Here is a 27,631-nt window from a genome sequence, read left to right on the forward strand (position 1 = left end):
TGAAAATACATTTCACTACTTCGCAATTTGGCTTGCCAAGGTTAGACATGAATCTACTGACAACTCCCATTGTATGAAGAATGTCAAGGTGAGTTGCAACCATAACATACATTAAAAAGCCACCAGCTGATGCATATGGTATGCCCTTCATGGCACTAGCAGCTGCATCATCCTTTGGGCAATCAGCTTTGCTAAGCTTTGTATGTGGTGGTAAAGGCACACCAAGGGGCTTAGTATCAGCCATATTAAACCTGTAAAGTACTTTGCTTAGCATCAGCTATATTAAACCTGTAAAGTACTTTGCTAATGTACTTGTCTTGTGAGAGAAGAACAAGTACTGCCCTCTATGTCTTTTAACGTGCATGCCCAAAATGTGTTCAACAACTCCTAAATCTTTCATAGAGAAGGTTGAACTTAGCCGCCTTTTAAGAGCACTCAAAGTACTTTTATGCTTTCTTGCAATCAACACGTCATCCACATATAAAACCAGCACAATAAGACTTCCATCATCAACATTTTTAGTGTATAAGCAGTGATTTGCATGACTGCATTTAAAACCATGGTTGAGCATGAAGATATCAAACTTTTTGTACCATTGTCTAGGGGCTTGTTTCAGCCCATATAAGTTGTGTTTCAGCTTACAAACCAAATGCTCTTTTCCTAGAATGTAAAAACCTTCTTCGTTTCATGTACAACTCTTCATCCAAGTCACCATCAAGAAAAGCAGTCTTCGTATCCTTCTGATTCAACTCTAAATCTAAGCATGCAATGAGAGCAAACAAAACAAAGAGTAGTCATCTTCACCACTAGTGAAAAAACCTCTTGGAAGTCTATTCCTTCCTTCTATGTATAGCTCTTAGCAACCAACCGTGCCTTGTACTTGGGTTTCCCATCAATACATTTCACTTTGTAAACCCATTTATTAGGAATAGCTTTCCTATCCTTGGGCAAAGGTATAAGCTCCCAAATGTTATTTGCATACAGAGATTTCATCTCTTCCTATATAGCAAGCTCCCACTTTCTCTTGTTTTCATACGACTCTACCTCTCTAAATGTCAGAGGCTCACCCTCATCAGTCAACAAAATGCAATCCAAAGATGGCTGAAACCTCTATGGCTACCTTCTAACATGTGTAGACCTCCTTACCCAATGATCTATATTGTCCAGCAATGGGCCTACATCCTCAGGTATGTGTACATCACCACTAAGTCGTTGATATTCAGCATTTTTGTGCTGCATCAGTCAACAAAATACAATCCAAAGATGGCTGAAACTTTTGTGGCTGCCTTCTAACACACATAGACCTTCTTATCCAATGATCTGTATTGAAGCAATGGGCTACATTCTTAGGTACGTGCACATCATCACCAAGTTGCTAATATTCATAATTTTTGTGCTGTTGTAACCTGTTTTCAGCATGTTCTTCTTGCTGTCCTATTCCATTTTGTGCATCTATTTGCTGTCCATTATCTTCTAGTTGTAGCACAATGGGTTGCTTCTCATTTTCAGCATCAAAAGGGACAGAATCTTCGGCTAACTGCTGCTGAATTGCTGGCTGTTTATGTTGAAATTTGACCTTCTTTCTGTCAAGGTCACCTTGTGTAGCATGTTTCAGCAACTTTGCCTCATTAAATACTACATCTCGGCTACATACTATCTTCCTGCCTAGAGGAAGCCAAACTATATAACCCATCTCTCCCTCATCTCCATATCCCATAAAGATGCCGTTGATGGATTTCATATCTAATTTGGTCCTCTCATCCATAGGTACATGTACAAAGGCATCACAACCAAAGACATGCAAATGGTCATATGAAGTAGGTTTGCCAGACCAAACCTCTTCAGAAATGCCATTTTCCAATGTACGATTCGGAGAGCGATTGCATACATGAACTGCAGGCTTCTTTCAAACTTTAACTAATTCTAGGATGTGACACTATCCCTATGAGGCTGTATACATGGATCAAAAGCCATGGACTTTGAATTGTCCTCGTTGCTGTTATTGTGGCTTCTTGAATCTAATAGGGAGTTACATGAATCCTTTTGAGAGAACCCATCTATGAGTTCTTGCCCTTCCCCTTCTGTTGAGGACACTTATGAGAACCATCTAACTTCTTATCAGCTTCTCTCCAAAGAGTTTTCAACTTTCATACTCATGCCCTTGTTTGCATGTGAACCACCTTGACTTGTGGTTAGCTACCCTGTTTGTAGAGTCCTAACTTTCATGATCATGCAAATCTAGCTAATACTTTTGAGGTATTAATGCTTTCTATTTTTCTCATGAGCTTGAGATGCTTGAATTCTTATCTAGATTCTAGACACCGAAACAAGTCATATAAGTAGAAGTGTGTGCTATTCGTCTTCTAACACGTTGTTGGGGCCCATCATGACTTGTGAACTCTAAATGCATTATTTAATCTGAATATCAATTGATTTATATGGGCATAGGATTTGTTCATGTTATGAGAAAAGGAAAGATCAAAAGAATTTTGGCTACATTCTTCATATAGCTAAATTAGCTTGTTGGATGATATAGTTAGTAGCATGGTGGATGCAAATGTGTTATCAATGGATGCATCATCACTTGTGGTAATCAACCTGCAAAGACAAATAGAAGTACATTAGGACGGAGGATTGGGGGTGTCACATTTGTTTGAAGAAACTACGATTCTTGTAGAAGATATGTACAGAATGTATCCTTGGGGAATCTAGAAGTGGCCTATTTCCAACCACTACAAGCAGAAGTACATTAGAAACAAAGATTAGGAAGCAAAGAAAATATTTCCAAATATGCTAATCTTTTCTTCTTAACAATTATGGTTGAGATTTTGTGAGACACATGACTAGAGAACAAGTCCATGTCTCAAGAACATGTAAAAATATAAACACTAAAGAGAACTAAATCTAGTCAATGTATATGTATCAAGTCCATGTCTCAATGTATATGAAAAAATATAAACACTGAAGAGAATAAGTCCATGTCTCAAGTATATGTGAAAATATAAACATTAAATAGAACTAAATCTAGTCAATGCCTAGTCCCTATCTAGCATGCTATCGAGCAAAATTATCTAGAGTAACGAGTTATCTACAACTAACTCCATCTAGTGGGTATGATGGGACATAATATATTATTTGTAGAGAGATATATGTAGGGGTGTGGATTTGGAGGTTCCATAGCAGGCAACAAGATGCTAGAGAGGGGCAAAGACTAGGAGGTGGGAGATTGCTACAATTCCCTCAGATCGTCAAGGCAAGCTCATGTGCTATGGTAGGCCTGGAGGATTTACCTAGCTGCTAGATATTGGAGCCTTCAGCATCATGATCAGAGCTTTGAGAGATCATTGGAAGCCTCACAAGGTGGCACATCTGTAAGGCACACTGCTAGATGATTTTCAGGAATGAGAACCTCTCGGTATATGCTACTTTGTGAGAGCTGTGGCGGTCCATGATCCACTCACTCTGTGACTGCTGGGAGCAGCTACAAGGTGACTCTTGGCACCGGTAGGAGCTTTGGCAGCAGGTCATTCACACTGTGTGGCTATGGCCTGTTTTTCATGTCATAGATGGGCTGCTTTGGATGGCTCCACATTCCCCCTCCATGGCTTCTCCCCTGGCCTTGCACGGTCCCCCCTCATCACAAAAGATCCCCTTGAGAGGCTTGTTTATATGAGTGATTTCTTGTTTATAGACAACTCTGGCCAGATTAGCGACCACATGTATTGCTTTGTAAAATTCTTTTGAGTAATATGATTAGCTACCCTTTTTTTTTTGGAAAAAAAAGTTCTTTGTAGGGGCTTATGAGTGAGTAGGGCCCTCATTTTTACTCTTTTATTGTATGCTCTCTAATCTCTCCTCATAGCTCTATCATGTTGTGTCTTGACTTTGGGCAATCTATACTTGATGTGGGTATTTGGGGGAGTTGGGTTTGTAGATATCTTGTTGAGCAAGTAAAATTACCATGTATGTGGGCATAATTTAACTCCACAAAAACAGCCCCAAAAAAGTCATTGATGGAAAAAACATTTTATTTTTTATAATAGGACAAATGGCCAGAAATGTCATATAACAGGACATGTTGTGGGCATTGCACTTTCATCCTTGTTCATTATCATTCTCATCCAGCCATTGGCCATTATTCCTTGTCATCCTTGCAGCCACGTATGTATCAGGAGCTGCCACCCATTATCTGGATGTTGCTGCCCTGTCCAATTGCTGCTGCCCTGCCACTTGAGGCTGCCACCAAATGCCATCCTGCCCAGAAGTGGTGTTGCAATCAAAGACATGATCATCTCCAGCCTGCCTGGTGAGGAGGGACTGTGACCATCAACTGCCCCACCTTCACCAATCAAATTGGGCTGTGTTTCAGCTTGCACATCTGTGTTTTTGCTTCCTAGAGTCCACCCTGACATCTTGCTACGAGGAATGTCATACCAAGGCTCAAGATTGTCCTCCTAAGAAACCTTAGCAAACTGCTATGATTGTCTCCACTCTTGATGGACAGTCTAGTGGGGCTACACCTATTGCTGTTGCCCCATTTGCTCCTTTTGCTCCAGTGGCCATTGGACATGTAGCACACGGAGAATCCTAGTGGCTTGTATCTTGTAGTACTCCTGAAGAATTAGTTGATTGGTCTACTAGCTCCTCTCTCATTGCACTCTTTGCATCCATTTTGGGGTTTGCTCCTGCACCCCATGCTAGCATACTTCTCGACCTTGTCAGTTTCATTAGCAGATACATGTTGATGGACATACACGATGGTGGCTACATCCTTAGTCTTTCCTTCTTCAGTCTTTCGTTGCATTCACTTATCCATACACACTCATTGCATTGTTATTTCATATAGCTCTCATTTTATGTTTTGTTTTGCTTTGGAGCATCTCACTACTTGCCTCTATTTTGCAAATTCTGATCTCTTTTGCAAGGTTTTGCATTTCAGTGTTGGGCTAACATGCTGCTCTTCCTCCTTCAGCATTGACATCTAGGGTAGAGAGGGTGTTTCTACCCTTTCATGATATTCTGTAGGACTCAACATTTATCTTCAATATATCCCCCCCGCGTAAACCCCTTCTTTTTTGCATTGCATGATTTCATCATCTTTGTAAAAGGCACTTGGGCTAAGATACAAGAAAAGATGTACAAACTCAGCAAACTAAACCATCCTGCTAGTGTCGATCACTTTGGCAATTCAAAACATCTATGTCATAGCCATCCTCCAAGGTTTTCTGCAAGTAGATGTGTAGTGTCACAACACTAGTATTTTTCTTGTGCTAACCCTTAGTTCCCACTCTTTACATTTCATCTCAATTTGGATGTTTTTGTCCTCAAAAGCAAAGGACAAGACTTATTACATGGGTTTTTCCAAGTGGATCTATTGCATTATGGCTGGTGGGTCGAATGATAGTGTTATCTTTAACATTGACCAGTTGGATGGCACCAACTACATGTGAACTTGTGGGCAATAAACTCACCACCACTATCACTACTTATACAGCCGATACGACGCCCCGTCTAATTATGCACCAAAAGCTTTCATAATGAGAAGTAGGTGAATGTGTCAGATTTGTGCTTTAGAAAGTGTACCCACATGTATGTGGAAAAATCATCCACTATCAAAAAGTAGAGTGCACCATTAAGGGTGACAGTGCATATTGGTCTACAAGATCAACATGAATCAATTGTAGGGGCAGCTCAGCTCTATGTGAGGTTTATTGAGGGAGTGTAGTGTGGTGTTGTCTCTCGAGTTGACAAGCTAGACAGACAGCCTCAGATACTTTAAGGTATGGAAGGTCCTCAACCATTTGATGGTATGATAGCTCATAGAGCGAGTCACACCCAAGGTGTCCAAAGATGCCAAAGGTACTCATTGTTTGTAGGATTTTTTCTGGTGGCTAAATCTTGAAAGTAGTGGAACTCAGTCCTTCGCTATCAATTGGAAAAGAAATTGAGTCATCATTTAAAGGCCATTAGATTGTGCCTTGCTGCGAGCAATCTCTAAACTAGTCCGAGAGTGTATGACCTCAACTGTGGTTGCAATAAAAAAAGTGCTCGCCTAATTGGCAAAGTTGTTGAATGGATAAAAGGTTCACCCCAAGTTGTGGACATAATATATATCCTTTGGCAAAGTGAGATCTTGGCCCTTATCGGTATCAAACTTGACGTGACCTAGACCATGGATCTTGATGGAGGAGTTAACACATCGGACATTCTTGGTTGCATGGGCTCTGGAGACAAAAATGTCGTGGATGGGGGGCCATATTATGATCGTTCGAGTAGAGTGAGTCTCTACGGTCACCTAGTCAGGAGGTAACTCAAAGCTCATAGCCTCTAATGTCTCCATGGAGACAAGGTGGGCCTCATGTCTAGCAAACCAGTCACACATACCCTCTAGAGTTGAGAATGATACGTGCTTTGATGGTCAACCGATGACAGTGTGCATCTGGCCTTGCTACTACCCATGATTTTGCTTGCCACCACCTTGCCTTCCCTGTAAGGGGTTACCCTATTGAGGGGCAAGGGTGTGAGTTTTCTGTTTGAATTGTGTGCCTCTTGCCTTTGATTGACACTTGTGAAAATGGCAAGCCTTTTGAGAGTGTTGAAAATACTTGTTCTTCTTTGGTACATTTGGTCATCGGGGTTTTAAGAATGACTTGGAGTTCCCTTGTGACTCACTATCTTGGTTTTGGTTTTGCGTTTTCTTGCCTTGCCCTTGCTACCCCTTGTGAGAAGAAACAATGAGAGCCCCCTTTGTGGAGGATGCACTATGAAAGTGGTTAAACAGCTGAGCATAACGCAATAGTTGATACTCAAATTCATAGAGCATAGACATGGTAGACTGTGACATCACTTACTACACAAAATGGAAGTATTTTCTAAGTTAGTCATCAAGGGTTTTAGGAGCCCTTGTAGTGGAGAATTCAACTAGAGAAGGTGTTGACACTCAAGAAACTTGACCTTAAGGTCATCCCTGTTTTAGTGATTTTTAAATTTTGAAGCTCTGTTTATAGATGGCTAGGTCCTCCCAAATTAGGGTTTGGTCACAGAGACTTCTCAAGGAATGCATATCTTTCAAGTTTGGTAATTTAATTAATTAAGCATGTTTTGGGGCTATTTAATATGGCGAATCAGCATATAATACATTTTTAGCTCAACACTCCCCTACTTGGTAATCTCTACGTCCGCCGCAAAACCCCCCCCCCCCCCCCCCCCCCCCCCCCAAAACACACACACACACCGCGCTAGTGTGACCCTCACCCTCCCTTTGTCGAGCTCCCACAGACAGGGAGGAACATGATCATCAGGCCAGGCACATGTGTTTGAGGATATCAATGCTATAGTAGCAGCCTATGGATCATGTTTTGGACTATATTACAAGTCCCATATGTGGCCTAGACCTTGCTTCTCATTCACTTATAACAATGTAAGGATCTCGATGCTAATTATACTGTCGTCCATTTCTATCTTTGGCCTCAATGGCGCTAAGGTGAAGATGTGGTCAATGATGTGGCTCTCAGCCATCTACTTAACTCACTCTAGAGAGTAGAACCATAAATCTTCGGCCAACGTATGACCTATCATAACTGTCATGTAGTTGCTGGGCTCTGTAGGATCTCTTGCCTTACACAGTATTGGTAGACCAAGTAAGGGAACCCCTCACATAGGGTTCTATTAAACATGACTGACACTAAGGGGGCCAATAGGTCTCTTGTATGTGGGAACTGCACACCCATCAATCCATTTTGATGTCTGCTTTGCCATTCTGCAGCTGGTTGATTGCTCTCCTCACCATTCTACTTTGGCAAAGGATGTAGTATTGGGCTCAGGCTGGGGGCCATGCACACAGTAAAGGGAATGGGCATGTGTGCGCTTAACATCAGGTGAGGTGATGGGGATTACATGCTGTTGATGCATTCCACCTGATCCTTTTTTTCATCACAAGCTGTAAATATAGAGGGCGAATCCTGTATTGTGGTCTCAAAATTGACAATATACCTGTGTGGAGGTTCAGCAGACTGGCTTTTGTAACTATTGAGGAAACCCTCTTTGGGTAAGGATCGGTTTAAACAAGATGACATAAATGTGCACGTATGCTTTTGCATGGTCATGGTGCTAAATGCGCACATCTATGTTTGTGCATAGACATGCTGCTGAAAATTATCAGCTGCTGATGCATTCCACCTCTTCCTTTCCTGCATCGCAAGCTGTAAGTAGAGGGCCAATCCTGTATCTTGGTCCCAAGAGTGGTCCCAAGATTGACAATATACCTGCGTGGAAGATTCAGCACACTGGCTTTTGCAACTATCCAGGACACACTCTTCGGGTGAAGGATCAGCTTACACAGACTCACATTAATGCACATGTGCAGTTGGGCAATAGACACATCACTAGTGCACACACAAAAACTGTTCAAGTATCTTTTATGGGTCCTTTTGCTCTGGTGCTTTGAAATTTTGAGCCGTAGAAAATAGAGTGGTATTTTGCCAATGCCATTTACCCCAATGTGGATATGTTCATTTTTCAGGTAATCGGCCAACTGGTCTTGGTAGTAAAAATCCATCTTGGAGTACGTCTCTGAATTCCTTGGACTCATTGGTGAGCAAGAGACATGCCACTATGGATGCATTAATCTGATTCACTCAATTTTATGTATGTTGGATCATTGACTTTGTCTTGAGATTTGTAGGGAGAGCTGACTGAACGAGAAAGGGATTTATTAGCACAGGTTGCAGAATTGCAGAGCAGGTACACGAGTCTTTGTAAAATATGGTGAAGGTATGGAGATTAATGGAAAGTCTTTCTAAGGTCTCCTGTTTGCAGAGTGACAACATTGGTTGATGAATTACAAGCTGTCAAGCTGCGGAATGTCCAGGTATCAAAACATGTCAAACTATAAAATTTATCATTTTTCATTTGCCATTTTGAAGAACCATCTATGTCTTGATTCTGATCTCAGCTTGAACGGCAATTGAATGCAATATTCAACAAAGAGGAGGAAGAGAGGATACGAAGAGAAGAGGCAGCAAGAGATGATGGATGAGTTGATGGGGGTTTGTGGCATTGAATATATATCCTATCAGTGGTAACCATTTATGTTACTCATTCGATGTGGATTGCTATCTCATAGTGATGGGTGCTAGCTACTGCAACAAATTCTTTCAATAAAGCAAGATCCATCATTTCAAGATGGCAAATACAAGAAACGAGGTTAGCAAGCAGCAGTTTGTGTCAGCGCAGTAGAGAGCTAGCCAAGCATATTGATATTTGGCACCATATTCAAGCCTCAGAGGCTGACATCAAATATGTGAAGCTTGGAATGATATAGATCAAAGGCACATCCTCACAAATGGTCACATGCGCGCAGAAGGTGCAAATTTTGGCAAGCAGTGACTGCTGTCGATACAACTGTAATTTTATTCATTCAAGGGAAATATTTTTCCTATTATGTATTATATAAGGGTAACCAGTTTTTCTAGGAAGGATTTATTATTTGTGTATTGAGCTTCATAAGTTCTTTTCGAATATATTGAGCAATCAGGTGGTGTTTTCTGTTTACCTGGAATCTGATTTGTTTGGTTTTGTGTCTTCTAAGTCCTCCCTCCAATTCAAAAAAGTAGGTTTGCTTTTTGACTTGAACACCAAAAACTGGTTTTCAGGTGATTTCTAGTTTTCAAAACCAGTCCCTGGATTGTAAAACACTTACTCCCTCCATTAATATACCATTTTAGAACTTGCTGTTCCCTCGATGATTCCCTCCCGTCTCCATTCAGAATCTTTTTCGAAATATCTTTCCCTTTCGTGGGCCCATCAATATGGATTGGTTTTCAATTTTTGACACTTCCTGATTGAAAACCTCTTCTGTCTTGAAAATCGAAAACCAGCTCGCATGAATAGCTCCAAAGTTGTGCTTTTTCTTTGCACTTAGTACATTAATAATAATAATTTCCAGCTATTTGCTATATAGATTTATGCTTCTTTTTCATCACCTTGTTTTGCATGTTCCCCCCCAAAGAGACTCCTACTATGGGAAGCACCTTTGCCACAGCCTCAATAAATCTGACAGCATATGCGTGTGCATATCCATGATATCACCTTGTAAAGCCTAAACTCTGTAAGTCTTCTCACTGATACAGCCAAGAAAGTTAAACCACTCATAACTCCGAACTTGACAAAGAGAACAATTTCATTTGTCACACACACACACACATTTTTGAAGCGTGTATTTTATAACAATGATAAAAACATTGCGATATTAGCTAATTTCCATTCAATTGTGTGCAATCTTAAAAATACAATTGAAGCCACAAAAAAATACGCACAAGCATTCTTACACTAACATTCCCAAATATTGAAGCCACAAAAAAAGTTTGAATTCAACTTAAGGTCTACCCATATAGCATATATGGCTCACCGTGGATGTGTTTGAGGGAGTTGCCTTAGATATGGGTTTTGAGATTGGTAGGTGCTTTTTTGTGCGAGTATCTTGTATTGCTTCTCACTCAAAGTAATGGTTGATTCTCTTAGCTCCAAAAAGCCTTAAGAAGCTCCTAGGCTTGACTATTGGTAGAGATGATGTCAATGATAATGCATGTAAGTTTTGGGGGAATAAAGTTGATAATGATAATGGTGAGTATAGGAGACAAGCTTACTCCCCTTTCCTTTTTGAACTCTTGGCTCCTTTTTCACTTTTTTCATTTTTTATTTTTTATTTTTTGAAATTCTCTCTAATACGTGCCCCTCTCTCTCTCTCTCTCTCTCTCTCTCTCTCTCTCTCTCTCTCTCAAACCTCTTGTCAAGTCTCCCTCACAAGCCCTCTTACTTCTTAGCATCCTCTCGTCAACCCTCTTATTAGCCCTCTTGTTAGCTTACCAATCCGTCACATTGCGTTTCACGGTCTGCCATATCATCTATTGGTGTGCCATCGCCATCGCATAATCAATCATTGAGTAGCGGAGATATAGGAAACACATACTCAAAGCACAAAGATGATAAATCGAAACAAGAGTGTTGAGACTAGTTGGATAATGCTTGAAGCTAGAATGCTTTCATTTTTTTGTGACTTTTGCCTTAATGAATCACAAGGGAGGTTATTTATAGGCTCAAATAGTGGAAATGTTCATGAGAGTGACGAGTGAGTGCTCATCTTTTAGCGGGTGTTGATGCAGAGGGCATTTAGTTGCTTGTGCGTTTGGAATAAGGCATGTCTTAGTGCTTTAGGGAATACTGTACAAATGTCAAGGTGGTTGCCTTGATAAAATGTTAGCTATAGTATTTTGGATATCCGGTAAAATGTTGGAAAGTGACATCAAGAGCATAAAAAAAGAGGGACCTTCGTAGTAGGCGTTTATTGCTTATTTCATTTGGGGCCTTTTTTGTAAGATAGTTGGGTACATACTTCAAATATGTTCGGATGATGAAATGAACAAATTCCACGAAGATGTAGAAATCTTTTCTGGCTTTACTCAGTGCTAAAATTTTTCGCTGATATGATGGACAATTTTGTTGTGTGCTATTGAATATTCATGATGCATACTGGCAAGGTTGTAGGGTTGATGGCGATGTGGAATCTTCTTTGTAGAGACTAGTATCCTAGTCGAAATCAAAGGCATGTGTAAATGATCAGGGGTAAACTAGTAGGTAGACGAAGAGGAGGAAGTCGTTTATTATAGCCTTTATGTTTTGTACAGCTAGTGTATGAAGGGGTTTTCAATGGAATTGATCTTTTCGAAGAAGAGGATAAAGATCTTTGGAATATAAAGCTATATTGGGTGTAGAAGAATTTACTCAATTTAAACACCCAAGAAAATGTTGTAGTTGTTTTACACTGGGGAATTTCTCTAGCATAGTTAAGATTTTTGTCAAAACGTGATCTTGTAATTTGATGGTACCTTGTTGAAGATATTGGCAAATTCATCTTCATGAATTTTGTTGGGAAAAGTATCATTCCCGCATCATCCACTGCTTGGGCAAATTCATGAAGATGATTAATATATTCCTTAATAGTCTTCGAGAAGCATCAATATATACCTAACAAAAAGGTAATTTAGAAAGCACAGAATCAGTCCAACCTTGAAACAATGCAGGAGTAGTTTTAATGCCAAAGGCTAATATTGTCCACTGATAATATCCTTGAGAAACACAAACATGTTTTATATCGATCGTCATACTTCAAAGGAAGTTACCAAAAACATGATTTAAGATCAAGTTTGCTGAAGATGTTAGCTTTCTTGAGCCTTTTAATCTACAAATCCTTTAGTGGTATAGGGTGACCATGTTCTATTAGATATTTGTTTAGTGGCTTATAGTTAATCAACATGCACTATTTTTCTCTTTTTTATTCAAAGTATTTATTTACATAAAAAGCTTGGCATGCCCAAGGGGAGGTAGTAGGTTTAATCAAACCTTTTTCAAGAAGAGTTTGAATCTCTTCTTTGCATAGAGAAGTCTTCTTCCTTCATACCAGAATGAACAACTTTAGCAAGAATGACATAAGGATGTAAAGGAAGAGTAATAGCATAAGAAGACATTTTTCCCTTATACATTAGAGGATCTTCATGCATGAAAGATTGAGCGGTAATCTTTTGATGGTTAAGGCATTTATTTTATGTACCTGGGAGGTAGTAGCCTTGATTTGGTTAACATGTCTTGTAGGACTTTCCTGTATAGAGCTTTGAAGGTCTTGTAGGATAGTAGTTGTTCCTTGTGCTGGCTCCTTTTGTTCTTTAAGCATTCTCTTGTGAACCTTGCATAGAGAGTGTAACTCCTATTGCATATGGGTAAAAGCTTGTAGTATGTCCATGCATGCTTGTTGAGTAGTAGAAGTTGTAGTAGACAAATAATATAGCAGTTGTGTAGCAATATGGGGGTGATGCATTTGGTCAAAGAGTATATGGAATAAACATATTAGCTTGTCCTTTTGTTTCAGGACTTAAGAGTTCCTGGTTTAGGTAAGTCATATGGATCAGTGAAAAATTATTGACGTACGTTATCTTTCTTTTTCTTTTTAGAAGATCTAGTACTAGTATTAGAAGTATCATAATCAAATGTGGATTGTTGTGGTTGTTTGCCCTTGTGCCTTTTGGAAGATTCTCCTTGTATAATAGGTTTAAAAAACAAATTTTCTTTACGCCTTGAGAAATGAATTGCATGTGCATTGACTGGCTTAAAAGTATCAAGAATGAACGGTGTAATCCTTAGAAACATCTATAGAACTATCTGTGTCTATAGTATCTATATCATTTGTATTATTTTCTGAAGAAGTATCTGAGTCAGCAGTATACCAAGAGGTATTACTTTCAATGTCACTGTCAGAAGAGGAATGACTTTTGGAGTGACTTTCAAAGTCTAAATAATAATCTTCGGAAGAAGAGGAAGAAGAACTATTACTAAGATAATGCAAGTTTATCTTAGCAGCATTTTTTTTGTGTCTTAGCATTATTCTTTTTTGGACACTTGTTGACCAGATGTCAAGAACTCCCACATATATAGCATTTGAGTTCTTTCTTTGATTCTTGTTCATTCTTCTGAGAATGGAAAAAATGTCTAGAATGTCTTTGAGACTTACCATAGCCATGTTTGTGATAATGTCGATGTGATTTTTTGGATTGGTAAGTTTGATCTTGTTTGTTGAAGTAAAACTTGTGATCCTTATGATGGTGATAAGAGTGATGATGCTGATTAGAACCATTATAGCTTGAAGTACTACAAGTACATTGTTTGCATCCAAAGTCAACATCATATTTGATATACTGACCGTGAAAATTTCTAGTTGAGTTGGGTCATTTTTTGGTGATGACAGACTTCTTTAATTGTCTGCTCAATAGTCTAGATAATTTGACCCACGCTTTGAAGTCTCTATTTTCGACCTTCAATTTTTTTAATTGGTAAAAAGGGATAGGCTCAGGAAAAGAACATACCAAATGTTCTTTCATGCTGTTATCATGGGCGTCTAATCCTTCATAAAGAAGCTCTCTCATATAGATGAGGTATTCCTTATACTGTCTTGGGTTGCAGAGTTTTAATCTGAAAAAAGCTTCACGAGCCTCCAAGACATCATCCAATTTGTTTCCTACTAGTTCTCCAAGCAGAAGTTTAAAAAATAGTTGAACTGGATGTCGGCATGTTGTGTAATTGCTAATTTGACTTGTGGATGAATAGAAATCCACCATTGTTTGAGTCCACTGACAAAACCATGAGTCATGGCATTTAAAAGATCAATTCTGTTGGTTTGAGGTTTATCTACTATCTTTTTCCCAACATAAGCATACATCATATAGATTAGAAGTTTTATCTCTTTTGGAGATTTACCATCTATAGACCATATTGGGAAAGAACCAACCTTTTCTGGAACACCAATCTTCTTGTAGAAGTTTGTATAAGAAAGTTTAGAGTATGATGATGATGCATTGAGGGGTACAGTAGAGGGTTTCACAATATTTACAGAAAGAGGAGGTCGTGTACTTACAGTAGTTGTTGTATGTGCATTTAAAATAGCCTGAAGTATTGTGTTTGGAGAAACACTTGCTTTGTGAGGATTATAATTGGAAAATCCTCATCCACTTTATTGTCACCATCTTTATCTGAAGAGGAGAGTGTGTATGCAGCTTGCCTTTGAAAAGCAGCTTGATCTCGGTAGTACCATGCAAGAAGCTCGTTGGAAGGAATATGAGGATGATGTTGTTCAATACTTTCTCCCATCATTCGTGAATCAATATGGGCTTCAATATGGCGTTGTAGATCTTCCTTGTGTTGATCTTTAGGGTCAATACATAAAGGCATTTGATCAAGGACTTGATTTGTTTCTCTTTGTCTTTTGATTCTCGCAAGATCATACTCATCAATATGATAAAAAACAATTTGATAATCCTGGTCAGACTAATCAAGAAACATAAACTTAAGATATTCTGACAAATCTTCAGCAGTATCTCTTGGTTGTAAAGGCATCTGATACAAACTGGGTTGTTGAATAGGACTTTTACCTTTGAGTACATCCAGTAAAGAAGGACAATAGATATGATGAATTTCCTTCAAGATATCATCTGGATCTTCTCACAATAAAGATTTATCTCGGGCACAGAAGAAGTAGAGGGTATATAAGAGGGTGATGAGACATTAGATGTATCTTCTTCTGGAGTGATAAGCATTTTGTCTTTGTCTTTTGCACTTATTGGACAAACTTGGTGCATATTTAGTGTGCCTGATGAAGGGGATACAAAATAAGAACTTCAAACTTTTTGGACTCGTTTTGTAGAGAAAGTAGTCCAATCTGGTGTAGAAGTTGTTGCAAGCAATGAAGAAGTTGTGGATGATTGTAGAGTAGAAATAGTTGCAGAAGTATCGGCAGACAACGAGCTTGGTATTTGGGCTTGTGATCACAAAGTTGTTGTAAGGTATCAACCTTCTCAATTAAGCTTGTGAGAGCTAAATGAGTCCAATTAGCAACTTGTAATTCTGTTGTCCAAGAAGCAGCATCTTGGGGCCTTAAATATGGGACAACCTTATATTTATGATGCTCATACTCAAATTCCTAAATGACATTGATTATAGTAGAAGAAGAAGCGTGTTCGATGAGTTTTTTACAATGTTGACAGATTCCATGAATAACCTGATTATGCTGACAAGGATGTGTATGGAATTTTAAGATATTAGCTCTTTGTGAAGGAGAAACCTTCAATTGAGGTTGTGGACGAGTCCTGGTCATTACTGTATTTCCTGGAACTGGAAGTTCAGGAGTATTGTGATGTGGCAGGTGGAGAGTCTTGCCTTTTATATTTTGAACTTTGATAATCTGGGGAGGCAAAAGTTCTTTTTTCTTCAGAGGAGATATCCATTTGCCACTCATGAGGTAGATCAATTTTAGACCAATTAACACAATCAAGAAGAAAGCGTGTGTGCTTTCATCTGATTTCATTATGATAATTTGACCTTTATCTTTAGAAGAGTTGATTCCCTCAACTACTCTGGGAATAGATAAAGACAAGCATCTAAAAACCATTCTATATTGTATAGCTAAATGGATAGTTGAGGCTTTCATTCGTCGTAGAACCATTGTACTAATATGTAACATTAGGAGTTCAACTAAATAAGGATCATCCATAGCAATAACATAATTGGGACAGAGTTCGAGGAACATTTGACAAAGGGGATACAACAGCTCTGACTATCATATCTTGTAAGGAAAGGTGTCTAGTATCAAGAATAGCAGCCATACATGAAACATTAAGACCACGGCAGAAAAGAGGGATTATGCCTATTGCAATATAGCCTAAATATAAATAGGGATAATATTTCTTTTGTTGATGTTTTTGGATTTTGGGTAATACTAAGGCTAGTAAATTTACACGTTGTTCCTCAACTAATGTGTCTCCAACAGTTAAAATTCCCTAATCTTCTATATACACATTAGAAGCCTTAAACTTGAACAACTGGTTCTCACCATCTATATGTGCAACACCAATGTCATAGTATCCACTTGGAACTCAGATGTGCTTCATCCACAATGATTGTAGAATTTCCCAAAGACTTGTAGCACTCAGAGAGAGTCTTGAATGCAAAACTAAACATATTGCCAACATTCTTAGAAGAAGCCATGAGGATTTACAAAACTTTGAGCAGAAACGCTCAAACATGGCACAAGAACGGCTCAATAGCCTGAGTGCCTTAAAATGAGCAAAGCCTCACACGTCACTAACTACCTTACTTCTCTCAAGATGGTATATCTTAATGGCTCTGATACCAAAACACAGAGTATGCAGCGGAGGTATGGGAAACACAGACTCAAAGCACAAAGTTGATCAACCGAAATAGAGTGTTGAGACCAGTTGGATAATTCTTGAAGCTAGAATGCTTTCATTTCTTTGTGGCTTTTGCCTTAATGAATTATAAGGGAGGCTATTTATAGGCTCAAATAGTGGAAACACTCATGAGAGTGACAAGAGTGAGTGCGCATCTTTTAGTGGGTGCTGATGCAGGGGGCATTTAGTTGCTTGTGCGTTTGGAATAAAGGCATGTCTTAGTGCTTTAGGGAATATTGTACAAATATCAAGGTGGTTGCCTGATAAAAGGTCAGCTATATTATTTTGGATAACCGAGATATGTTGGAAATTATCTCTGCTGTTAGTCCTAGTTTTTGGTCAACTTTTTCTTTAATGTCATGACTTGTCTAACACAAAATAGCATGCCAGACCTATCACCGTTATCAATCTTGATCTATAGCATCCCAAAGATATGATGGGGTCCCCCAAGAAGAGCTAAATATCCCCAATGTCTAGCAGTTGCTAAAGAGGGGATTCTCACATGAAGAAAAGGGCCTAGAGGCACTCGAAGATGTGTGCAAAATGCAAGATCAAGATATGGGAAATATCAAAGAGATGACAACAATGTGATGAGGCCATACAACAAATTAGGGTCTCAATGCAAGAATTGATAGCTGTGTGATGGCCTGCCTCATGATGAGGGTTGCGCTCCTACCTTCCTTTTGTATGGCCGTCCTTGAAGATATAAACAACAATCGCTTCACCAAGTGTAGTCACCCCTTCCTATCAACACCACCCCTAAATGTACACATTAACATAAAAGGCTACTTATAGAGCAGATCCTCCCTTACCAAGTCTCTTAGGTCTCGTAATGTAGCCCCGAAAGAGTATCATGATGACATCTAGCATGATTCCTCCTAATATAGAAGCAAAAAAGAAAAACAAAACCAAAAAAGGAAAGGAGAGAAAAAGAAAGAAAGCAAGAAAAAAAGATGAAGCACAAGAAAAGGAAGAAATGGAATTCTCATGTACCATCAGAGTGCCACAGACACTATCTAGGGATTCTCAAGTTATGTACATCTAGGGGCCTTGGTCGATTGGCTCCGTGCCTAAACCTTTAGCCCTTTCCGCTCCCCTAGTTCACACGCTTAGGTCACATCAAGGTTAGAACACACATAAGGAGTTGCACTCACATATGGTTAGACTTGTCTCCCTAAGGCACGCCCACAACACCTTCCCTTGTACATGAGAATGGGGTCCTCAAGTGTGGAACAACACCACGGGCTTGCCTGACCGAACTCCCAGTTCCAATGCATGAATACTATGCAATGACGGTGAGGTAGACACACCCCCAGGTAGTGCATTTCCTGTTCCTTTTCAAGTACATTTGATAATCCATGATCAACCATCGACCTCGTAGGCCCCCATCACCTACTCAATCTATCTTGTGTCTTCGCAAGCTCTCATCCATTTTATTATGATTTTTCTCCACCCCCACCAATCTCCCCAAAGCCCATCATTGACTCACGTGGTAAACCTTTGACCACTCGAGCCCTCACCAACAAGTGCCATGAACAGGCACTCAACTAGAAGGGGGTAATGTTAACCCCAGTGCAAAGAAAACAAAAAATAAAGTGAAAGAAAATTAAAAAGATGCAGGACAAAGCAGAAAAGATGGCTCAACGGAAAAAATAGGAGGAAAAAGGACCAAAAGTGCAAGAAGCAAATTTAAAATTCCAAGGCAAGTGCAAAAGGGAAACGACGCATCTTAAATATAAAAGCGTGCCCTAAATTCTTGAAAAAGAGCGCAAAGCTCCTTGTTGTGCAATTTGTAAATGAAGATGGGCATGGGTGAGGGAGCAATGTAAATAGAAATGGAATAGGTAAAGAGAACCTAGATTAAAATGGCCAGTCATGTAAAAAGGGATGGGCACCCAAAGAGTAGGGCATGTATAAAAGGCAAAAAGCGAATGAAGAAGCTCATTCTTGTGTGTGGCCAAAACTAGCTCTCTTCTTCTTACTTGTGCTTGTGCTTGAGAGAGGGAGTATGAGGGAGTAAGGCAGTGAGTGTGTGAGGGTGAGGGACTGTGGTGGAGAAGCTCTCCATCTTCTCCTCTCTTCTTCTTCTCTTCTCTTGTCTCACGTGTGGCAATGGAGTTTGGAGCTTAGAGCTTGAGAATCAAGCTTGCTTGAGCTCGCACCTTGGATTGTGGAGCTACGGGAGAGCTCGTGGGAGGAGGCAACTCGATCGAGCATGAAGGTAAGCTCACTATACTCGTAGGTGTGAGAGTGCGCACAGCTATGTGAGAGCTAGCCATTGCACTAAGCTTGAAATGCTTGAAACAATAAGCGGTCCGTGGATCTTGGAGGTTGAGCGTGAGCTCCCATAATTATGGTATACCATAAGAAAATAGATGGCTGATAAATGACAGCTACAACATGGTCTTTAACACTCAAAACATACAAAGGATATAAAGCACTAGATTCTAGCCCTTTGGTGATAACAAGAGATCCCTTTCAAAACTTCCACACATGATCACCAAATATCACTCTATAACCAAAATAATCAAGCTCTCCTATAATAATCAAAGTTTTTGTCAAGTCTGAAACACGCTATACATTTTACAAGACAAAAGAAAAACCATTGGATCCCCAATGCCAACAATGTTGCATGCATAGTTGTTTCCAAGGCAAATGCACCTCTTTATCCAATATTGTAAGTAGAAAACCACTCCTCATGTGGAGTAATATAAAACGATGCTCTAGAATCCATTATTCAATAGTGAGACATACCATTATCCATGGTAACCAAAAATGCATCACCAAAAGAGGATACAACAAGGTCTTACCATCATCATTGCCACATATAGTAATCTCCTCAATCTTTGCCTTACCATCATCATTGCCACATATATTAATCTCCTCAATCTTTGCCTTTCTTTTCTCTTTGTCATCATCCTGATTTTCCCTCTTACCTTTTTGTTTATTCTTTCACTTGAAGCAATCATTTTTTATGTGTCTTCTTGTGACATTGTACATCCTTTTTATAGCGTACTTGCCTCTTGAGAAGAGTCCCCCCTTGCATTTGACCTTCCTCTCACCACAAGTACATTGGAGCTCTTTGATCCTGCAGTATTCTTTCTACTCACCTATTTTGGGAGAAGATTTCTCTCAACATCAGCACTCGTAGTACTAGCTATGGGTGCAAAGTTACTAATGGCAATCCTGAAAGTATCCTAACTATCAAGCAAGGTGATGAACAAGAACATGGGCTTTATTAAATCACAAAAGACAATCTTTTGAGATGGCAATTGGTTGAAAATAGTTTAAACTCATTGAGATGATTAGACATCGAAGCCCCCTCCTCCATGCAAAGATCAATGAGTTTTTCAGCCAATAAATGTGTGAGGCTATACTTTCTTTTTCATATGGATTACCAAGATTTTTCCATACATCATATGTAACCGTAGTGTCTTTCACATTAAAATACACAAACTTTGAGGTGTCAACATGATGGTGGAGCATGTTATCTCATCTAATTTCTTCCATATATATACATCCATATGTTTAAGCTTAATCCCGTCCATATCTTTAAGCTTAATCCCACTACATTTCATTGGTTCACTTTTCTAGACCAATACATTGTAGATTTGCTCTTTCCATTGTAGTCTTGGGGTTTACAAATCATGACATTTCCTTTCTCATCAATAGGTGTTAAAATAAACTTCCAGTCCTTAGCTCCTCCAAAGCGAGGGTTTTTTGGCAAGTTAGTAAATTTTTACTAATCACTTTTGGTCCTCAATTTTTATTTGATGCTTGTGTATCCCTATCTCTGATAGGGCTCTCTTAGTGCTTTTACATGTTGTAATGACTTCTATCTTCGATTGCATTCTATATGAAAAGTAAATATACCATTTCCTTTGTAATCTTAAAAAAAGCATGCAACCACAAATATAAATACGATCCAATGGAATGTTGAAGATAGGCTTTCATGTGGGATCTTGTTTATCACATATGGGTGCAATATTTTTACTCTTTGCCAATTCTTCTTAACATCATTCCCTTCCACCCTCTCTATCAAGTAGTATAGGCATGGAAATCTTGCATTTGCACCATTGGAGATTCCACAAATTCCAAATATGCATTTCAAAGCTTTCAAGTATCTTGCAAGATGTCATCCAACCATATATTCACCATATCCTCGACCAAGAGTATCTTGCCATGCTCTTAGTGATCAATGATGTTGGGAACACTTGTGCATGCCAAAAAAGGTGTAGCATCTCAAACATTACCTTGGGAACTTCAAAAGTAGTAAGCCACCTCCTACTAGTTGTTGAATTTAGAGTTGATATGTAGTGATGAAGTCATGATAGTTCTTAATAGTTGTTTCCTAGAACACAATATTAGTGAGTTTGGGAATCTCCCAATTCCCATTTTTTGAATACTAAAAAGGTGGTACTCGGATAACATGCCCATAAGTTTCTCAAAACCATATGATATGACCTATCATTGGAAAGCGCTTGAAAAATGGAATCTATTGAGCTATAGAGCGCTTGATTTGGAGTTATAGTGTTCAAGTTATGACAAATCCAAAGATTTGACCACGTGTCCCAAACTTATGGAAAATTCCCATATTCCCCAATATGGTGTTCTAGGTTCTAACCAAGCAATCCATTAGCACCATTATACATATATTTTGGAAATTTTATTATTCTAGGGGATGCATGAGGGTTATTGGTCAAGGAATCAATTGGATAGATTACTCCATCCACCCACAAGTCTACATGCTTCAATGTCATATTTGTGTAGCTTTGTAGAACTTGAGGATTAATAAGGCATGCCGTGTCCTCTTGAAAAAATGTTCAAAACCTACCTCAATGTGTAGATCCTTCTTTCCTCTTTTCATATTGTCTATTGGTTGTGAGATCAAGTTGCAAAGATGTCAATTGAGCTACACAATTGTGTTGAATGAATGTTTAGTTTGTCAAGGTAGACTACAGAGGCACACAAGGCTATCAATAGAAATGGGATAGTTGAGTGTGTGAAATCAAATTGCACAAACTAATTAACTACATAGACTAGATATTATTAATTGCATGTGAGCTAAAATTAGAAATATGTCAATGGAGTTAAACAATTTAACTCAATGAATATAGTTTGAATGAATAAAGAGAATAATGCAAGAGAGGTAAAATAAAGTCGTATAGTTTAGTGTTGAATATACATAGAGAAGACGATGCAATTGATCTCTAAGAGAAGTGGAATGGAGTTGAAGATCTCAAAGAGAAGGGACATCCAAGTATTTTCGAAAGTTAAAAATTTAATTTAACCTCCAAATATATTTCTAAAAAATAAGAAATTTAGAAAATAGTTTTAGTGCTCAACTGAAAGCTAACATACAAAAATCCCTTAAAAATATTTTTAGAAGCTCTTAAAAGTATTTTAAATTTCTATTTAAAAATGAGCTATACAACACCTACTAATCATTTTGCATTGACAACCAAGCATCAAAATCCCATATTTAATGTCTTTATGAGTCTTGGTTTAAAAAGGGCTATTTAATGAGGAGAGAGAATGAATGTAAGCAAACATTTTATGGATAATATTAAAAAGAAAAAATAGATTGAAAAGTAGAGAGAGCAAGGGATTATTTTACCATTATTCTCTCCAGTTTTCCTTATTTAAGGAGGAGAGGAGGGGGCAAAAATGCCTAAAAGAGAGTTCATTTTTTCCCTAATGTTTATGGAACAAATCAAGATAATGATTGCTTGTAGGGATGACTCGTTTTAACTTTTGGTTGGTATGGCACATATAGATTATCCAAGCAATGTGTTACCCTCCTTATTAGCTAGTTGACTTACATCTTACATGAGCTCCCTTTTGTGCCTATGAACACACAAACTTAGAAACACTTATAATATGTGTACTACTAGTGTTCTTGCTTATATGGCACACATTCTTTCAAATTTTCACACACACATATACCCACCCCCACCCACAACCATTAGACTTGTAGGATGCATAAAAATTATTCCTTAGCTTTGCTTTGGATGCACTCTAGTAGTCACATGAATGATAAAGATGATCTCTTTTACCGAGTTCAAACTATTGTCTTGTATACACACACCTCCCTCATGAGCACCTCTTTTTCCAAAATCTCGTAAGCACCAAATGTTGGCATCACCTTGTTATGATGAAGGATATAGCCCTCAATATGTGCATAATAATCAAGCCTTCCCTTGTTTGCCCATTCTAATTGGACAAATTCAATCACCATAAAAGGCATTGATGAGTAGCAAGAATATTGGCAATAAAGATATCTTTAGTGATTTGAGCCCTTTCATAATAGGCTTTAATCTCATCTAAATAGAGGTTCCTAGTTGCACCTCACACCCTGCACCACTTTCATCTAATCTTTTCTTAGAAACACAAGAGTATGATTGATGCCAGGAGGCATATTTCACGGTGGATTCGATGTTGAGATATCGAGCTCCACTCGTGATATGCCAGGGTGACCGTTGTGCATTTATGTCACCGACTTATCAGTTGTAGATGCGGTTGGTACACCGCCCATGAATAATAGCTAAATGACAGCTATCCTTATCTACTCTAGTTCGTGGCTCAGTAAGTATGCCACCTTAGTTAGTTGTCTTTGGTTTGAGACCCATATATAGGGTTCTTCTATTTCTTTGTAAGAGACTTCTTTTTGGCTTACACAACTAAGAAGAGGAAAACTGTTTTCAGCCTCCACCTTTGTGTGTATTCCCCCATTGTGCAAGCAAGAAAGCTACAAGTGAGACTCCTTCCTTCTCTCCCACAATCTTGACATGGTATCAGAGCCTTGTTCGTGGTAAGGAGCTCAAGAAAGCAAGCCAAGCTCGCGGTGTTCTGGTAAGAGGAGCAGTGTTGCTTTCATTTTCTATTTTGGGAGCAGATCTCTGCAGGTAGCACAGCCGAAAATTGCAAGAGTGCATTGTCTTAGGTTGAGACACCCTTCGCGGTGAAGCAAGAGGGCAATATATGCTACGGGCAAGGGCTTTAGCCCTTGGCGACCCTGTTTTTTTTATTTGAGGCCATTTCCGGGCCTGTTTTGGAGGCGGAAGTTTTCTGCACGCACTCAGGAAAAGGCCCAGTTTTATGTTGTGCAGCCACTGTTCTATAGGTCGGTGAAAAGTTACTGTAGAAATTGCATTGTATGCTTGTGCGCAGAGACATTGGGAGTTACAGAATCATCCTTGGTTCCTGTATATGCAAAATTGTCACTAGGAAGTAACTGTGTGGTTAAATACCACTTTCGCCAGTTTTGCAGATTTGCCCTTGTGAGGGTGAAGCTGTGTTTTTTGCAGTGACAGAATTTTTTGCAGTATTCTGTAATGGCGTCTGATTCTCTTTCACAGATTGTAACTGAAAAGCTTGACAAGAACAACTTCCAAGCATGGAAGTTTAGAATGACGAATTTCCTTATGGAAAAAGGATATTGGGAATTTGTTACAGGAAATGAAGAAGAACCAGTTCTTCCTGATGTTCCCAATCAACAGCAAATGCAAGCATTTAAAGCATGGCATGAGAGAGCCAAGAAAGTTATGTATTGGCTGCCTATCAGCATTTCAGACTCTATGATTGTGCATATTCAGGATGCAAGTACGCCAAAGGAGGCATGGGATACTTTGTCAAAAATGTATAGCACAAATACGCAAGCCAGGAAAATGCAGCTCAAGCAAGAATTGCATAATGTGCAAAGAGAAAATATGAGCATCAATGACTACCACATGAATGTGAAGAAGATTGCAGATGCACTTGCTTCCATTGGGTCGCCAGTGGAAGATGATGATTTAGTTTCTGTGACCTTGAATGGTCTAGGAAAGGATTATGCACAGTTTCGAACATCCATTTCAGTTCGTGAAAGATTTTCTGATTTTGAGGAGTTGATTGCTCTTCTAATTTCTGAGGAGCAGAGAAATGGTGGTGCATCTTCTTCAAGAGAAACTTCAAAAGAAGCTGTCTTCTACTCAAATGCTGGAAGAGGTAGAGGCAGAGGTAGAGGAGGCCGATCTGGAGGCCGTGGTAGAAATCAAAATATGCAGCAAACTCAAGAAAACCAGTCTTATGGAGGAGGACGTGGTAACTCTAGAGGCAAGGGGAGCCAAAGAGGTCGTGGTGGATGGCAAAGAGGCCAAAATGCAAACAGTAATGTTGAATGCTACTACTGTGGTAAAATGGGTCATATGGCTAAAGACTGCTATAAAAAGCAGAATGACATCATGAATGGAAAACTGCAATAAGGAAATTATGCATCTTCTAGTAGACAGGGTGATGACAGAAATGAGCATTTGTTTATGGTGCAGCACATGAATAATTCTGTGACAAGTGCAGAAGAAAGCAACGATGTATGGTATGTTGACTCAGGTGCATCAAACCACATGACAGGTCATGCAGAATGGATGGAGGATGCAAGGAAAATGGAAAAACCAGGATTTGTGGAGATTGGTGATGATACTGCACATCCTATTGTGCAGATTGGAAAAATTCCTTTGTCTATGCAGGATGGGAAAAAGAAATACCTGTCCGATGTATTTCATGTCCCGAATATCACCAAGAATCTGGTTTCTGTTGGTCAAATGGTTGAGTAGGGCTTGCAGGTCAGATTTAATCCTCATGGATGCTTTGTTGAGGATATGAAAAATAAAGGTCGCTTGATAGCAAAAGGAAAGAAGAAGAGCAGAATGTTTACGTTGGATACAGACATGTCTGAATTGAGTGCAGCAATGTTTGCACATGGGACCGGTGTAGTTGCAGATATTGATATCTGGCATAAACGCATTGGTCATGTTAATGTACAGCGACTTAAATCAATGCAGGCCCAAAATATTGTTGCAAGATTGCCTAAATTCAAGGTTGCAGAAATGCATAAGGTATGTGAAGCCTGCCAATTTGGAAAACAGGCAAGGAAACCATTTCCTAGACATGTTCAAGAGAGTAAGAAGCCATTGGAATTAATCCACTTTGATGTGTGGACTACTAAAGCTGCATCTCTTGGAGGCTGTCATTATTTTGTCACTTTTATTGATGACTATAGCAAAAAAGTTTGGGTGTATTTTATGAAAAAGAAAAGTGAAGTTTTTGGGCATTTCAAAACTCTTAAAGCTATGGTTGAAAAAGAAACAAGCCTGCAAATAAAATGCCTAAGGTCAGATGGAGGGGGAGAGTACCTCTCAAATGAGTTTGCAAGGTTCCTGTAGGAGCATGGCATAAAGCAGCAATATTCATGCAGTCATACTCCACAACAAAATGGAATTGCAGAAAGGAAAAACAGGCATATTGGAGAGGTATCTCGTGCCATGCTCAACGAAAAAGACTTGCTAGATTTTTATTGGGCTGAGGCAGTTGCTACAACAGTCTACATAATGAACAGGACTCCCACTACAGCAATAAATGGCATGACTCCAGAGGAGAGGTATACTGGTAGGAAACCAGATATTTCTCATTTGAAGATTTTTTGCTGCATTGCCTATGTACATGTGCCAGATGAGTTGAGATCCAAGTTGGATCCAAAAGCTGAGAAGTGCATCTTTATTGGTTACTCTCTGCAGCAGCAGAAAGGGTATAGATGCTATAACCCTTCTACTCGTAAGTTTACAGTGAGCAGAGATGTTGTTTTTGATGAGATGAGTAGCTGGTATAAACCAGTAAATGTGATTGATGATGTAGATGCACAAAATGGTAATGCTGCACAGAATTCACAGCAGCAGTCACAAAATATTAGTGGACCTGGAGTGTCCTCTAGTAGTGGTTCATATTCTTCGCCATGGACAGGCAGATTGAGATCAGGAGAATCTCCTCAAAACAATGCAGATAGTGGTATGCAGGTTTCACGAAAAGGAAAAGAGAAGGTAGATCAGCTCATGTTTGATGCGAATGCAGGTCACTCTTATGTGGATGGTGAATCCAGTGGCTCAGAACAGAGCATTGATGATGAGTTGGGTATTCCTTCTATTGTTACACTTGGAGTAAGGAAGACCAGGGATATTTTGAGAGCACCTGGGAGTGAACCTACTTTGTGCAGGTCTACCAGAGCTAGGTATCCTGTGGATAGGCTGAAATATGATGGATTTACAGCCATTCACTATGCATATATGGTCAAAGTGATACATGAACCAGAACCCACTTCTTTTGAGCAAGCTATGGGAAAAGAAAAATGGGAGAAAGCCATGGATGAAGAAATGGATGCCTTGGACGCAAATGCTACATGGGAGTTAGTACATTTGCCTAAAGGTAAGAATGTAATTGGCTGTAAGTGGGTTTATAAGGTGAAGCACAATGCAAATGGTTCTGTGAATAGATACAAGGCAAGGTTAGTAGTCAAGGGGTATGCACAAACATATGGCATTGACTATGAAGAAACATTCAGTCCGGTTGCAAGGATGGCAACCGTAAGAGCAGTCATTGCTATGGCTGCATCAAAGGGATGGTCTTTACATCAGATGGATGTAAAGAATGCCTTCTTGCATGGTGATTTGCAAGAAGAGGTCTATATGGAGCAGCCACCAGGTTATGTGCATGCTGTTCATCCTGAGTTTGTTTGCAGGTTGAAGAAAGCCTTGTATGGCTTGAAGCAAGCACCTAGAGCATGGTCTGACAAGATAGGATAGTATCTTGTCACTATTGGCTTTCAAATTTCCAAGGCAGATTTCTCACTTTATGTGAGAAAAACAGAGAAAGGTATTATGCTACTTGTCATTTATGTTGATGATTTGATTATGACAGGTGACAGTGATGAAGATATCCTTCATGTGAAAATGCTATTGAAGCAGAAGTTTGAGATGAAGGATTTGGGAGAGCTGCGTTATTTCTTGGGCATTGAGGTGATTAGATCACCAAGT

The 27,631-nt window shown here is 39.2% G+C and overlaps 1 protein-coding gene across 6 annotated transcripts in view; it reads left to right on the forward strand.

The window, feature by feature from the left end:
• Positions 1-9,552, forward strand: part of LOC148017328 (uncharacterized) — a 111,005-nt gene extending 101,453 nt beyond the window's left edge. For all 6 annotated transcript variants that reach the window (XM_087663446.1, XM_087663450.1, XM_087663447.1 and 3 more), the window contains exons 20-23: positions 8,522-8,592; positions 8,684-8,742; positions 8,818-8,869; positions 8,954-9,552. In XM_087663446.1, coding sequence (XP_087519572.1) covers positions 8,522-8,592; positions 8,684-8,742; positions 8,818-8,869; positions 8,954-9,037 — 266 coding nt within the window. In that variant the 3' untranslated portion in view covers positions 9,038-9,552. The remainder of the gene's footprint in view (positions 1-8,521; positions 8,593-8,683; positions 8,743-8,817; positions 8,870-8,953) is intronic.
• The last annotated feature ends 18,079 nt before the right edge of the window (positions 9,553-27,631 follow it).

Source organism: Lygodium microphyllum, chromosome 22 (genome assembly GCF_053477565.2).
Source record: "Lygodium microphyllum isolate KBCC chromosome 22, Lygodium_microphyllum_v1.1.10, whole genome shotgun sequence".
NCBI classification, from domain to species: domain Eukaryota; kingdom Viridiplantae; phylum Streptophyta; class Polypodiopsida; order Schizaeales; family Lygodiaceae; genus Lygodium; species Lygodium microphyllum.